General features: G+C 40.8%; 1 protein-coding gene across 2 annotated transcripts in view; it reads left to right on the top strand.

The window, feature by feature from the left end:
- TAF1B (TATA-box binding protein associated factor, RNA polymerase I subunit B) overlaps positions 1-15,612 on the top strand; it is a 68,189-nt gene extending 52,577 nt beyond the window's left edge. For both annotated transcript variants that reach the window (XM_044262094.1, XM_044262093.1), the window contains exons 10-15: positions 1,273-1,450; positions 2,007-2,053; positions 3,651-3,741; positions 8,423-8,493; positions 9,274-9,496; positions 15,168-15,612. In XM_044262094.1, the coding sequence (XP_044118029.1) occupies positions 1,273-1,450; positions 2,007-2,053; positions 3,651-3,741; positions 8,423-8,493; positions 9,274-9,496; positions 15,168-15,369 (812 nt within the window). In that variant the 3' untranslated portion in view covers positions 15,370-15,612. The remainder of the gene's footprint in view (positions 1-1,272; positions 1,451-2,006; positions 2,054-3,650; positions 3,742-8,422; positions 8,494-9,273; positions 9,497-15,167) is intronic.

Below are 15,612 nucleotides of genomic sequence, written 5' to 3'. Positions count from 1 at the left end.
GGGGAGAGCCTCACTAGACCTTGTTCACAATATACCAAGACACAGGTCACCCGGTGGAATCTGCCAGTGGAACCCGGTCCTGAATTTCTTGCAAAACTAGAAATGTGAGAAATTCAGGACTTATATTCTAAAGAGAAAATACAGACATGGTGTGGTTAGCCTATTGCTTAAGCAGTATAAAACACAGTCAGATATATTTTTAATAGGGAAGGAAAATGCATATGTTAATGAAGAAAGCAATATGCAAAACTGTGTTTGTAGGTATGGTATAACTCCAATGATAAAAATAAGTATAAATATGTGGTAGTATATGTGTATATTACATACACACACGAATGTAATAGTAGGTAATAGAAGGACCACAAGGGACTGAAGGGATTACCAGAATGTAACTGACAGGCTGCCCATGGCAAGTGTCTGGTTCCCGTGCTTGCCACTGGATGGAGAGGGGGAGTAGAGTCCACAGGACATGGCGACTGAAAGCATGTAGGAAATGCTACTTAATTCAGTACAGTTGATCGTGCTCTTATAAATACTAGCTGTTCACTTAAAAATAGAATATTGTACGTCTTGGGTACTTATATTAGTGAGTAAAGAAATTTGCTTAGTAATTGAGAGTTTTCGAAGTATATTCACTTACTCTAATTTCAGTTTATCCTCCCACAGCTCATTTTACAAATGAAGAAACTGAGGTTAAGTGACTAATGCAGAGTCACAAAGCTAATGATTGGAAAACCTAAATATATAGGCCCTGGCTAGGCTTTCTGGTGCCAAGTGCCACATTATTGAGCTTTGAATAATAGAGGCTGAGCCGACCATATGATTTCCTTGGGAAAGCAGTGCCTCAAGTTTAATGTGCGCAGAGGCTCCTAGGGTGCCAGCCAGCGGGTTAGTGTGCATTCCTAGAAAAGCTCTTGGTCTTACAGGGGATTTTGTTTCAGGCAAGTGCAAATTGCTGTAGAACACAGACAAGGGAGTTGTAGGAAACGGTAGAAAACAAGCATTTGGCTGTGTGTTGGGTACCAGAATGTGTCCTATATGTAATAGATGTTTTAGGAAGTCCAAATAGGAAAAGGCCTTGCTATGATTCTACCACTTGTTTTTCTATACAGATACCATTTTTTGGTTTATTTTATTTACAAAATGTGTTCCCTCAGTTCTAGCATTATGCCGTGTTTTAGGATAATAAAGCTTATCTTACAGAGGTACACATTGGTATGGTCTAGTTAGGCAAAGAATTAATTCACATTTTACTCTTTTGTTCTTCAACAGATGAAATGAATGATTTAACCTACCAAGTGGTAAAAATGACTGGGATAGGAGAAGTGGATTTTCTGACATTTGATCCTATAGCTAAAATGGCAAAAACTGTTAAATACGACATACAGGCTGTCGCGGTCATTGTCATAGTGTTGAAATTGCTCTTTTTATTGGATGACAATTTAGAATGGTGAGTGTATGTCAGTTTTATGAGGAAAAAATTATACAGTTTTTACCTAATTAGTCGGAATACAGGAATCCTTATATTATCTCAAGAGAAAATAGAGCCTCTTAGTTGCAGAACACTGACTAGTACCGACAATTACTTCCTACGTGAATTTTGACTCAGCTAGTTGTCAGAGAGTTAATTCTACCTTAGTAAGTTGTTGGTCTCATGTTGTGTTCCTATTTTTTAAGTAGATACATGTGTTCTCATTGCTTCACTGATTCCCGACATTAAATCATACAGAAATTCTAAAGAATCTTGTAGCAGTTTATCTGTATGTCTTTAGGCTCCTGGCGCTATGCGACTTCAAAGATTATTTCAGAAAGTAAACGCAACTTAAATCGTCACTTCTCCCAAACGCCAATAAACAATGGCAGTGTGTAGAGTGATTGCTTCTCCATTAAAAGTTAGCATAGGTTTCAAGTGCTAGTCTATATTTTTCTTTCAGAAGAACTCAAAATTTAACTGTCTTCAAATAAGTGACTTCCAAATAAATTGACGTGCTTTATGGTTTTTCCAGGACATTGTCTAATATTGCCGAGAAATATAATGAAAAGAACAAAGAAGGTACTTAATTTTTTGTCATTCAAATTCCGAGTGATTTTAAGTGATGGATTAGAAGATACAGTAAATGTAATGTATATTTGAAAAATATACAAGTACACATAGACAAACACATGTATAAAAATTGTGCCTAATACCAGAGTTATTTCTTTTTATAATTACCTAGTTATACATCTAGGCTGCTAAACTTCGGGTTTTTTTTTTTTTTATTCCTGCCTTCTCCTCCCTAGCCATGCCAGACCGAGAGCGTCCTGGCAGTTCCCTGACTGTACCATCTGTTGTGATGCCTCAGCCTTTGCTCATGCTGGTTCTTCTACCTGAAATGTTTTCCTTCTTACCCCCCAGCTCCCCCAATCCCTGACAGATCTGCCTTTATTCTTCAAGATTCTACCTTCTCTTCACACCCACTCCTGACCTTACCACTTCCCAGATCAGAACTAATCATTCCTGCTACAGTTGCTCCTATGCAAACATCTGTTAGAGGTTAGCACACTGAATCAGAACTGCTGCACTAAATATGTCCGTCCCGGTTCGATTGCCAGTGTCTGTAGAGTGCTAAGAACAGCTGACATAGAGTAAGGCCCAACATAAATGGTAGAAGGATAGGTAGATTATAGCTTCTAGAGGCAGGGACCATATCTTTCTGTCTTTTTTAACTTTTTAATGACTCTCTAGTGCCTAACATAGTGTCTGGCCTAAGAGCAATTCAGTGAAGTTGGGTAGGTGTATGAATTCTTAAATGCAATTCTAGTTTCTTATTTCCTTCATTAGGATTTATAGTCATTGTTTTTTTATCAGCTTTATTGAGGTATAATTGACATACAAAAATTGTAAGCGATTTATAGTGCATCTTGTGATGATTTGTACTATGTACTATGAAAGGATTCTCTCATCTGGTTATACAGTCATCACCTCGCATTTTAATCTTGTGTGTGTGTGTGTGTGAACATTTAAGTCCTATTCCCTTAGTTGATTTCCTTGATATAATACACTGTGATTCACTATAGTCAGCATGTTTTACATTAGATTCTCAGAACTTACTTATCTTAGAGCCAAAACTTTGTACCCTTTACCATCCTCTCCCTATCTCCCACCCCCACCCCCAGCCCCTGGGAACTACTTTCTACTCTGTTAGAGTAGAAACTACTGTTTCTAAGAGTTTTACTTTTTTTTTTTTTTCAAGATTTCACATATATATTCATTGGTTTTAGGAGCTTGGATTTAGTGGTAGAAATCAATTTGTGAGTTCTTTCCAGAATACATGCTAAATACTTCTTTCTACACATCGCTTTATGTCAGCTTCTACTCAGAGAGAAAGGTTGACCAAGGTGTCTTCTAATGTCCCTTGTCATACTCCCCATGTCTATAAATAAATAAATAAATGGTTTTAGTATGATCTAGTTAGGGCCACAATATAGATAGGAACTCTGTGATGGACTGCTCAGGAGTCATGTTAAGGTATGGAGACAGTGACTCCATAATCCCATAATGCTGACTTCATAATGTTTAGTTATACCAAGGAATGAAGACTCCGGTGAATAATGTATATGGTTATAATGTCACTTATTTGGTTACTAATCATGGATTTCATTTCTTTCAGATAAGCCATGGTTTGATTTCAGAAAATGGTACCAAGTTATGAAGAAATCTGTTGATGAGAAAAAACAAAAATGGGAAGAAGCCAGGGCAAAGTATGTTGTCTCCTCTGGTTTTAAGTTTACCTGCTTGATTTCCAAGTCTGTTACCTTATATTTGAAAGCTAAAGTTTCAGCAGTTAGACTACTTAGCATTATGACATTTTTTCTAGAAAATATTAGAAAGTATTAGTCCCTGTGTTCTAATCAACCTTTTTTTTTTTTTTTTTGGTGTTACTATTAGTCAGACTCCAGATTTTATTTGGATTTCATCAGTGTTTCCATTAATGACCTCTTTCCAATCTAGGATCCAATCCAGAGTACCGTATTGTACTTAGTTATTAATTTTTTTTAATTTGCATGAGTCATGCCTACATTTCTAATATTCTTCCTTCTTCCCTTTTCTCAAAGTTGATCATTTCCCGTCTGCTTTCCAATATTACAAAGATCACAATTACCAGCCCGTGATGTACGTAATTGGAATATTCCCCCAAATAAAAATCCCTACAAAAATCAAAATGGAGGAAAGCACAAAAAGAGGATATTTAATTCAGTCAGTCTCATCATTTGACTTTGAACTCTCGTTCTGATGTAGGTTCGTTGTGATAGAGTGGAAGGAGCATAGCCTGTAGAGACAGACCATTCTGGGTTTGAATCCTGATTCCAGTACAGACTAGCTGTGTAACCCCGGGCAAGTTACTTGATTTCTTAGCCTCAGCGCATTGAAATTTAGTTTGCTTATAAATTTTCATAGATACTATATCTTACATAATATAGAGTATATTTCTATTGATCTCCGATTTGAACAGTTTGGTAACTGGTTTTAGAACTTGGAGTCTTTACAAGACTTTGAAGAAAAAGTTAACATCTCTGTATTTTATGTAAATTTATATTAATACTCAATTGATCAACTAGTTTTATATACTTTGAGAAAAATCAAGGCTCCTAGAATTAGTTAAACTAATTCGCTCAGTCCCAGGTTCCTCATCAATGAAATAGGCATAATAATGCCGGATTTGTGCTCTAAGAACTAAATTTTAGTTTTCACGGGTAGAACTGCATTATTTTTCCTCTACATTTAAGAGAGCTTTTATTTTATTTTTTTTTAAGATTTTATTTACTTATTTGACAGATAGAGATCACAAGTAGGCAGAGAGGCAGGCAGAGAGAGAGAGAGGAGGAAGCAGGCTCCCTGCCGAGCAGAGAGCCCGATGTGGGACTCGATCCCAGGACCCTGAGATCATGACCTGAGCCGAAGGCAGCGGCTTAACCCATTGAGCCACCCAGGCGCCCCTTAAGAGAGCTTTTAAATAGAGAAACAGACTTAGCGGGATGATTAAAGCACTGTGGGGAACAGGATCTTTGCCAAAAAGGGGAGAGGGGTAGTAGTTTCTCACTATTCAGGTTTGATACCTAACGATGAAAGAAAAGAGGTGGGGTGTGAACTTACTCTGACAGCCTGTGGGTGCCCAGGAAACTGGGTCCTTCCTCTTCTTTGTCAGAGAAGGAATGTCTCTTTGGTCTTTGGATCTCAGTGGTTACAAGAGTATCAGGAAGAACAGAAATTCATTCTGTTGCCTTAGGTTATCTTGGGAGTACCAGCCACGAGGCCTGCCTTTTCGTGGTGCCAGCAGGGGTTGTCCTGGCTGATACGGAGAGGCTAGGTATTCAGTGGCCCTGCCACTCAGGCATCTCAGTGGTAACTAGGAATTCATTAGCTCAAGCCAAGTACCAGCTTACACCGCAGATGTGGCTGTTGGAGCCCAGATTGATATTTTAGCATTTAGTTACACATCTTTGACTTACTGACTTTTAGGTACATCAGGGGAGAGTTTAATGACCAAAGAGAGTATATCTGTTTCCAAAATGGCATCTTCCAGGGAGAGACCAGGGCTCAAGGAAGAGATTTTCCAGGGGATACACCACCAAGATCCTTCTGTATGGAGTAGGTGATTTGAGCTAAGCGAAATCCCACATGTAAATCACTAATGACTAGTGCCTAGGCACAGAGACCTTGTGTGTGTGGTCTGTTTCACCCTACTCCACCCCCACTGGTGACATTAATTGGTAATTTTTTCTCCTGTTACTCTGAACATCACCTTCCATGTTGTTAGATGAAAGTTATTAAAGCATTTTCCGTAGCTAAGTATGCGTCCCTATGTAGGAGATTATGAAAACATCAGTAAACAGTAGTTGACAGTCTAATAACCACTTAAGAGGTTGCTTTAATGACTTCCAGTTGTCATGGAAGATATTGGGAGGAACATGGACGAAAATTTAACAGCATGGGCAGAAAATCTTTTTAGCCTTTTGGGTTGGGCAAAATCTTGTAGATATGATACCAAAAGTATGATCTATAAAAGAAAAAAAATTATAAATTGGACTTCATCAAAAAAAAGAATAGCTGCTCTTCAGAAGACACTGTTAAGAGAATGAGAAGCCATACAATGGGAGAAAATATGTGCGCATCCCATATCTGATAAGACATCTGTATTCAGAATAAAGAATTCTCATACAGTAAGAACACAAAAACCCAGTTTTTTAAATGGACAAAAGATTTGAACAAAAGAAGATTGTGAAATTATACTCAACATCATTAGTTAATAGGGAAATGCAGATTAAGACCACAGTAAGGTATCATTATATACCAGTTAGAATGGTCAAAAACAAAGTGAAATGAGCAAAAAAAAAAAAAAAACTGACCGTACCTAATGTGGGGATTTAAAATGGTGCAGCCATTTTGGATGTTTGACAGTGTCTCGTAAAGTTGGACGTACATTTATTACACTACCTATAGTTCGCTCTCTTACATCTTTACCCAAGTGAAATGACAGCTCCACATAAAAATCTCTGTTCGAGTGTTCGTGGTGGCTCCATTCACAGTGGTCAAAAAGTAGCAACAACCGGGGGCGCCTGGGTGGCTCAGTGGGTTAAGCCGCTGCCTTCGGCTCAGGTCATGATCTCAGGGTCCTGGGATTGAGCCCCGCATCGGGCTCTCTGCTCAGCAGGGAGCCTGCTTCCTCCTCTCTCTGCCTGCCTCTCTGCCTACTTGTGATCTCTGTCAAATAAATAAATAAAATCTTTAAAAAAAAAAAAAAGTAGCAACAACCCAAACGCCCTTCAGCTGGTAGGGGGATAAACCAAGCGGAGTTTATCTGTACGATGAAATACTGGTCAGCAACGAAGGGAACAAACTTCTGACACATCCAACAATATGAATGACTTAAATGCATTATGCTGAAAGAAAGTCTCAAAAGGTTACCTATGGTATGACTCCCTTTATGTGACTTTCTGGGAAAGGCTATAAATTGCAGCGATGGAAAAACATCAGTAGTTGCCTAAGGCCAGGGATCTGGGAGCGGGGAGAGGGATGGACTGTTAAGAGGCATGAGAGACTTTCGGCTTGAAGGGCCTGCTCTGCGCGTTCACCCTGGTGGTCATCACAGGAGTGTTGTTTGCCAGAGCCCGCAGAGCCGCACACTGAACATGATGGGTTTGTGTGTACGTTATACCTGAATTTTGAATAGCTGGGAAACAAAATCCTACTGGAAAACTGGAGAGAAGGATGCAGAATTCCTGCAGAAAACTTTAGGACTTTGTGAAGTGCCTCTGTTTTTTGTAGCTTTTGGGGAAGAGGTAAGCAAAATAAAGTACATTTTTAAAGAAGGAGTATCTGTACAGAAGGTTATTCTAGATCACTTTTCCCATTTCCTGGGCATATGGCCCCAAGGAAGTAATGCCCTAGTTGCCACCAGTATAGGCTTTTTTTTTTTTTTTTTTTAAAGATTTTTTTATTTATTTATTTGACAGAGAGAGATCACAAGTAGGCAGAGAGGCAGGCAGAGAGAGAGGAGGAAGCAGGCTCCCTGCTGAGCAGAGAGCCCGATGCGGGACTTGATCCCAGGACCCCGAGATCATGACCCGAGCCGAAGGCAGCGGCTTAACCCACTGAGCCACCCAGGCGCCCCCAGTATAGGCTTTTTAAATGCATGAGAAAATCTGTCTAGGTTAGGTATTTGCAAGAGATTTTTAATAATGGGTTTATCCACCGATTGGGATTAGACTATTTAGGAAACTTCTTCATTATTTTTTTACCTTGAGTATATTGTTACATTTATTATTTAAGAAAACAAATTTTAAAAAGATATTTGAAAGAATCACAAACCTCCTTTACCATAGGGTCCAAGGACAAGTTCTCTGATATATTTTAAATGTGGTTTGTTCATTAAGATTTAGTTCACACATAATTGTGAGGAAAACAGTCATTATTAACATCAATTACATCTTTATATCAGAAGACTGGTACCTACTGTTCACTTCGTATCTGTTACCAGATGTACCTCTGGTTTAATCCTCAGCAGAAGGGCAGCTGGGCAGCTGGGCAAGGGCAAGGAGGAACAGTTGTTTCTTAGGTGGTGGATTCCCTTTCTGAGAACAGACAGCAAGAGAATTTTACAGTGAGAGAAACCATTTCTACATTTTTGTATAATATCTTCTTCGGGACCTTATGACATCTGGGAGTCTTTTGGGATGAGCACATCATTCTGTTGGCTTGCTGTCCCCTTCAGAGCCCCTTGCTTGCATCTGGGACGTAAGACCTGTCAGTGGCTCATTCTAAGGCTGAGCCCTTACACGGAGTATTAGGAATTGAAGATGTTGCTCCAGAGAAACGTCTCTGAAATGTGTTTAGGTCCATTTCTTCTCCATCTTGCTCCAAATGTTTTTCTGCCTCATACAGGTATGTGTGGAAAAGCGAAAAGCCACTTTACCACTCATCCATTGACAGAGCAGTGGTATATAAAAGAAGAGGTAAGTTGCATTTTCTCTTAACGCCATTTAGTTGTATTGTTGTAGAAAAGCTAAATATCTTGACTTCCTGAAAAGTGAGTGTCTCGGGGCACCTGACCGGCTCAGTCTAGGGAGCCTGCGACTCTGGATCTCGGGGTTGTATTTCGAGCCCCATGTCAGGTGCAGAGATTACTTAAATAAATAAATTTAAAAGTCTTTAAGGGATTATTTTACTTCTTCGAGTGTTCCGGTGCCCATCCAAAGAAATAATCGTCCTCCGTTAAGAAACCTCCAGAGGAATCTGTTTCAGGAACATTGTACTCTTTAAAACAGAATTTAAGTTCCCACCAAAATCTGAAATCATCCTGTATTTCTATGACTTTCAGAACTCTTTCTGTGGAGAATTGCCTGTAAGGTGTCTTGTTCATTCTTCCTTTTTTTCTTTTTTTAATTGTAAAAATACGTAAGATTTACCATTTAACCTTTTTTCCCCTTTGCTGATTTTATTTTTTTAATTTAATTTAATTTAATTTTTTTCAGTGGTCCAAGATTCGTTGTTTATGCACCACACCCAGTGCTCCATGCAATACATGTCCTCCTCAGTACCCACCACTTTAACCTTTTTTAGGTAGTTCCCCAGTTCTCCTCAGCTGCTTTCCTCTCCCCCATGTTCCCCTCTTCCGTTATCGTGGTGCATTTGTCCAACTCAGAAACCAACGTAGTACATTGCTAACAAGTAAACCCATCTGTGGTTTTCTTTAGGTTTTATTTTATTCCTTTCCTTTTTTCCTCCATTTCCAGAAATGGTGGTGAGTCTACAAAAACAGTTTAGCGCACTGACTGATTCAGCACCAACTGTTGAAAAAAAAAGTCCTTCAAGTTTTCAGTTCAACTGGACTGAAGGAGACTCTGCGGGAACCTGTTTCCATGGCCATAGCCTCCAGGGGATCCTGAAGAAGAAAGGCCAGTCACTGACAACCAAGAATTCACTCTATTGGCTTAGTACCCAGAAATTCTGTAGAAGGTATGTGATGCTTTCAGAAATATGGGATAAAAAATCATGAAATCTCTAGTTTGGCCTGAAGTAGTATTCCTTCCTAATTTGAAAAAGTCACATAAAATTACAGTTGACTGTATAAGAACCGGATAGGTTATTTGTTAGAAGACGTTGGGCTCACAATCAAGAAAATTGGAATTAAACGTTGTGTCTTGTTCAAGAGTTTTAGGGATGGAAGTGTTAGCTGACCTTACTGTGGTAATCACTACATGACACACGTCGCACACTTTAAATCTAACAGATGTTATGTCCATAGTATCCTGATAAAGCTGAAAAAGGTTTTAGATTTTAAGGACTTTTTTCATCGTGCCTTTTAAATTTTTTTTTTTAAGATTTTATTTACTTATTTGACAGATCACAAGTAGGCAAAGAGGCAGGCAGAGGTTAAGGGGGGAGGGAAGCAGGCTCCCCGCTGAGCAGAGAGCCTGATGCGGGGCTCGAGCCCAGGACCCCAGGATCATGACCTGAGCAGAAGGCAGAGGCTTAACCCACTGAGCCACCCAGGTGCCCCATGTGCCTTTTTAATTTTATACTAATTTCATTGTATACTGACCTCAGTCTGTGGCCCTAGAACCTGTTCCCACGGCAGTTTCCCGCAGTGAGGAGGCCGGGCCGCGAACCAGGCCTTTGTCTGCTCTGCGGCTTGCGCCTTGTGGGCGAGTCATTTACCGTCTCTGCAGCCGGTGTCCCCTTACGAAGCGGCGTGCAGACGAGCTTGGGGCAGCTCGTAGCTTGAGGTTTTCCCCATGGCACAGCCACGTGTCCTGCTGGTCTTTCTCCTCTCGCAACCTCCGGTGGCTCCCGCCTCACACAGAGTAGAGTTGAAAGACCCTAAGGAGCCTACAGGCCCCGCAGTTCTCTGACCTTCCCTGCTCGCCACCTCCGCCCCACGTTCTGCCTCGTTCACGCGGGCCTCCTTCGCTCTTCCTTGAACTTGCCAAGCACCCTCCCCACACGGGCCTTTGCACGTGTGTGCCTCTCGCCTAGAATGCTCTTCCTCCTCGTGGCCACACGACCCGCTCCTGCCGGGTTTTCTTGCATCTCATGCACCGTCCTGTCCGGAACAGCAGGAACTCTCCCTCCCCCTCACACGCACACCTCGCCACTCTCCATCCGCGCCCCCCCCCACCCCGCCTCTGTTTTACTTTTTACGGCTCTTGTCAGTGTCGAATAGATGAGTATATATTTGTTTTGCTTATTCGTCTGCCCCTCCACACACACACCAGAATAGAGTAGAAGGTCCTTGAGTGCCGGGACTGGACTGTCTTAGTTAATGAAAAACCCCGGAGGCTCGAACAGGGCCTAGCACGTAGTAGGTGCTCACTGGTTAACGTGTCGAATGAATGCATGGGAAATAGAGAATGAGGATTCAGTGAGATTTTGGTGTCTGTCACATAGTAAATCTCAGTACATGATAACTGCGATCATTACTCTGCGATCATTACTGCAATCGTTACTCTGACTGAAACTGATTTTCTATTGAAGACTCTTCCTGAGAATCAAAGCTAAGTAGAATGTAGAAAATATAATAGGAGAGAACAAAAGGAAGTTATCTGAATGAAAATTTCCTACTTAACAAAAGTTCAGCTGCGTCTAGAATGACCGCAGAGTGGCACTGTCCCAGCAGCAACAAGGAACGGCCAGAATCCAAACCCCAGGCTCCGCTCCACGTCTGAGGGGGACACGCGTTCCTGCGCAGTGGTCAGCGCAGTGGCTTTTCCCGATGTTAAGATTTGATCAAAAGGAAGAGAAATGGTGGTAGTCCTGGCCGATGAGGGGCACCGCATGGGACTAGCAAGCTGGGCGGTAGTGTTGGGGCACCTTCTGTCTCTCATGCTGTGGAATTGGTCCTCGGTTAGCTGGGGCAGCTCGTATCTTTATGCTTTTCCCATGGGGCAATCAGTGGATTTCTAGCTCTTTCTAAATCTTCACGGATATAATACAGTCCCAGTAACATAATACAGTTAGTCACCAATAGACCTTGTAGAGTGAGAGGTGAAACAGCTGGGATTTTTTTTTCTCTGCATGAACTGTAAGACTGAAAATCACAACCTGTAGACAAAGCCTCAGCGACACCATGACTTTATGCACCAAAATTCTGTCCACCTTGCCTATTTAGACCATAGCCTGGAACCACAGAGTGGGCCAAATAGGCTTCCACCAACCAGTAAAAATGTCACAAAGTCGTGACTAGAGCGAATGCACTTTTCAGAAAGCCCCTTAGCCCCTCACTCAGGCGGCTCGCTGCCTTCGGGTGTGTTTCGGTCAGGCTGAGTGGTCTGCCTGCCCAACTCCTAATCGTCAGACAAGGCGGAGGGAGCCTCAGAGGTGCTCCGCTGATAGTCATCTCGACAGCAGACGTTAGTGCCCTGCCGTGACGAACCAGAGGAGCCAGCAGCAGCAGCAGAAGCAGCCGGTCTGGAGCTCATTCACGACACTGGGCAGTCGCTCCACCTAACAAACCGAGCCCGGGGGGGGGGGGCCTCCGTTGTCCCGCGGCGTGACCCACAGTGCCGTGTGCGTTCTCTTTGGGTTTGTGTTTCCTAGCTGCATTTTCTAATATTTTTACAGTAAAACTGAACAACTTATAATAATATAATTACACCTTGTGTTTTTATACTAATTTCATTTCATCCTAATTTATACTGTGTGCTTATAATTTATGCTAATAACATGTAACTTGGTTTCCAAAGATGTCCGTACCAAATAAATGTAGTGTTTTGATGCTTACAAGAGCAGACCTTCAGGTGTGCAGAGAATTGTGTTACACAGAAGGACTCCTGTCTGAGGGTTCGAGAGAGAAAGGTTGTACGGTAGAATACTTGCGAGAGCGCTCGGGCCGTGAGGACTAAGCAGAGAAAGGCTGTAAGAGCACTTCAGACACGAAGAGGTCATTTATGCTTCTTATCTGAGGCAGAACGGACAGTCCCCGTGAATGTAAATGCTTCCCTAATGTTCCGCGCGCGTGTAGAAGTGCGCTTCTGGCGGAGGCCGGTCACTGACGGGTCTAAAGACCTGTCGCCGGCCCTGACTCATCAAGCGTCTGTCCCCAGCCTCCCTGAAAGGGGCAGGTGGCTCTGCGCTCCTTCCCCAAGAAGAGGGACAGCCGAGGTCCTTCAGGTTGCCATCCACAGAAAATGGAGAGGCTTTGGATGCCCCCTGCCCCCAAACACACACACAGATTTGTTTGGGTCCCACAAAAATTTGATTTGAATATGAAAATTTTTATTTTAACTAATATTTTAAACTAGAGTTTAAAAAAAAAAAAAAACAGTACTTAAATATGTATGTCGTATGCCAAATTTGAACATCTTTCAGACCACCAAAACTTGAACTTGTTTTGGCAGGTTCATTTAATTTTGCAGGTGTACCGACTTGAGAGACTATTTTTGCATAGGTTTGAACGTCTCACAAGGAAGTTCTCATAAGGAAATTCAGATGTACCTTACACCCTTCTTTTAAATAAAAACCTGTGCTTATCCCTTCCCATAAAATTATTTGTATAAACATATTCTTGCAGCATCCGTTTGCCACACTCATTTCTTTCCCGGTCAGAGCTCAAGGAACATCTCTTGGCTCATATGCCACTTACAGCAAAATACTTGGCAGTCACACATTATTGTACGTTCTGTTTGGTTTTGTGGCTTATAACTCTAGGATAGTTCTCTGAATCTGTGGTAAAGAATGTAATCCTTATAAAGGATCGTTAGTGATTTGACTTAAAAGTCCTTATGGGAGCAAATAATTTATAAACCTTTTCTTATCTTTCTTGTGTAGAAAAAGAGCTTCCCTAAGTAAGAGAAATGATATTTTTTTACCCTTTTTGTTACAGTGGTTTGTCTGGAAGACTCTCACAGTAGCTGAAATTGAAAAGAAAATTGCCACCTCTTGGTGGCAAGAGGCCACCGAGTTTGTGAGAGTTTCCTGTGAATGGCTTATACTTGATTTCTGTTAAACCAATCAATAAGTAGCTGAGCCTTTTAAATGTCCTGTTAGTGAATATGGCAGGGTTTTGGCTTTATTACAGATTATTAAAGTAGGAAGATTTTAAATGAAAACAGAAATCAATTTTAAAGGAGTATTGCGGAGGCGAACATTTTTGAGCCCTTACCGTGTTCTGACCTTTGGGTTAAGTGCTTAATATATATTTTCATCCGATACTTTTGTTCACTCTTTGAGGTAGGCAGTGTTATTTTTTCCCATTTTGTGGGTTAGAGAACCAAGGCTAGTTATCCATAGTCACAGCTGTGGGGACAGAGTTTTGTGGTGCACACATAAATTTTCTTTCAGGAGCTTAGGACCATATATGTTCTATAAATCCAATATCTAAAATTTGTTTACCTGTTTTTTAAAGCCTTTTACTATGGAAAATTTCAAGTATATTCAAAATTACAGAGAATAGGGCCGCCTGGGTGACTCAGTCGGTTAAGCAGCTGCCTTTGGCTCGGGTCATGATCCCAGGGTCCCCCATCGGGCTCCCTGCTCAGTGGAGAGCCTGCTTCTCCCTCTCCCTCTGCCTGCCACTCTGCGTACATGTGCTCTCTCGCTTTCTCTCTCTCTCTCTGTCAAATAAATAAATAAATAAATCTTTAAAAAAAATAGAATAGTATAATGAACCCCCCGTACCTGCCATTCAGCCTTAACAATTGTCAATGTGACTAGTCTTGGCTTCGCCCCTGCCCACTCAGTCCTCCACCCCGCCCCCAGATTATTTGGAAGCATATCTCAGATGTCATAATATTTTTAAAAGCAAAACCATAATAAACATCGATCAGACATTAAAAAGCTAATAGTAATTCCTTAATATTACCAAATATGCAGTCAGTGTTTAGATTTTCCCATTTGCTATGATATTTTTAACATAATTCAATCCAAATAAGGCCCATACATTGCAAGTAGCTAAGATATCCCTTAAGTGTTTTGGTTGGTAAATTCCCCTTGAATGTCTTTTTTCTTTCCCCTTGCAGAGAAAAAATTACTTGTTGAATAACCCAGGTCTTTTGTCCTATACAATTTCCCGTAGTCTGCATTTTGCTGATTATGACCTGTGATACCATTTAACATGTTCCTCTGTCCCCTGGATTGCCTGCACCTGGTCTAGTTAGAGATGGAGTGTTAGAGATCCGTAATTAGAGATTTGGTGGTAGCTGGAGACTTGACCTTCTACTTTTAAGATAAGTGGAATTGCTTTGTAAACTCTTCTTTCTGTGATAGGTACAAGATTGTAGGCTACATTATCAAGTCTGGTGTCTTATTTTGGGTGGGGATTAGGGATTATTTATTTTCTTTTGTTTTAAAACTATGCCCAGAATCTCTGCTTGTGTGCTGTTGTTTGCTCTGGGCATGGTAAAAAGAAGCAGCACATCTGGAATGGAAGGACTTCTGGGCAAGGAGTTGTGAGCGCTTGCTCGAGACCGTCTGTTACCCTGGCATGGTAGCTTCCCAGGCATGGGGCTAGCATGTTTCCTCTGTAAAATTGCTTTGCCATATTGCTCCACGTTTCCTTCCAACTCTGAGTACTGTTGTCAGTCTGACCGTATGTATATGCCAACGGGGGGGGGGGCATGTTTCAGGGATAGATGCATACATTTTAAATGGTCATTTTAAGATAACATCTTCCTTTATCTTCCCTTTCTAGCTATTGTAAACACGTGACAACCTATGAAGAATCAAATTTTTCGCTGAGCTATCAGTTCATAATAAATCTCTTCTCCTTCCTGCTGAGAATAAAGGCTTCTTCTCTCCATGAAGAAGTGAGCTTAATTGAAAAGAGACTTTTTAAAAGAAAATACAGTAAAACACAAAAAAAATCAAGATCCAGGAAACGGAGAAAATATTGAGAAAAATGAATAGGAACTTTCTTGTGAAAATATTTTAATAGTGATGATAATGTCAAACTATAATATTCCAGAGAATTATGGGAAATAGAATTTTATTATATATCTACACATACTTAGATTCATATATATGTTTCAAATCGCTTATAAAAATGTGTGTTGGAAAATAAGTGAATTGTGTTTGAATTTATTTTTTAAATTATGAATATTCTTTGAGAAGATTAAAACAATGTTTCATAAGTGGTA

This window comes from Neovison vison, chromosome 8, assembly GCF_020171115.1.
Source record: "Neovison vison isolate M4711 chromosome 8, ASM_NN_V1, whole genome shotgun sequence".
Taxonomy (NCBI): Eukaryota; Metazoa; Chordata; class Mammalia; order Carnivora; family Mustelidae; genus Neogale; species Neogale vison.
Note: the sequence above shows the minus strand (reverse complement) of the source record. Positions and strands in the feature narration are given on the sequence as shown.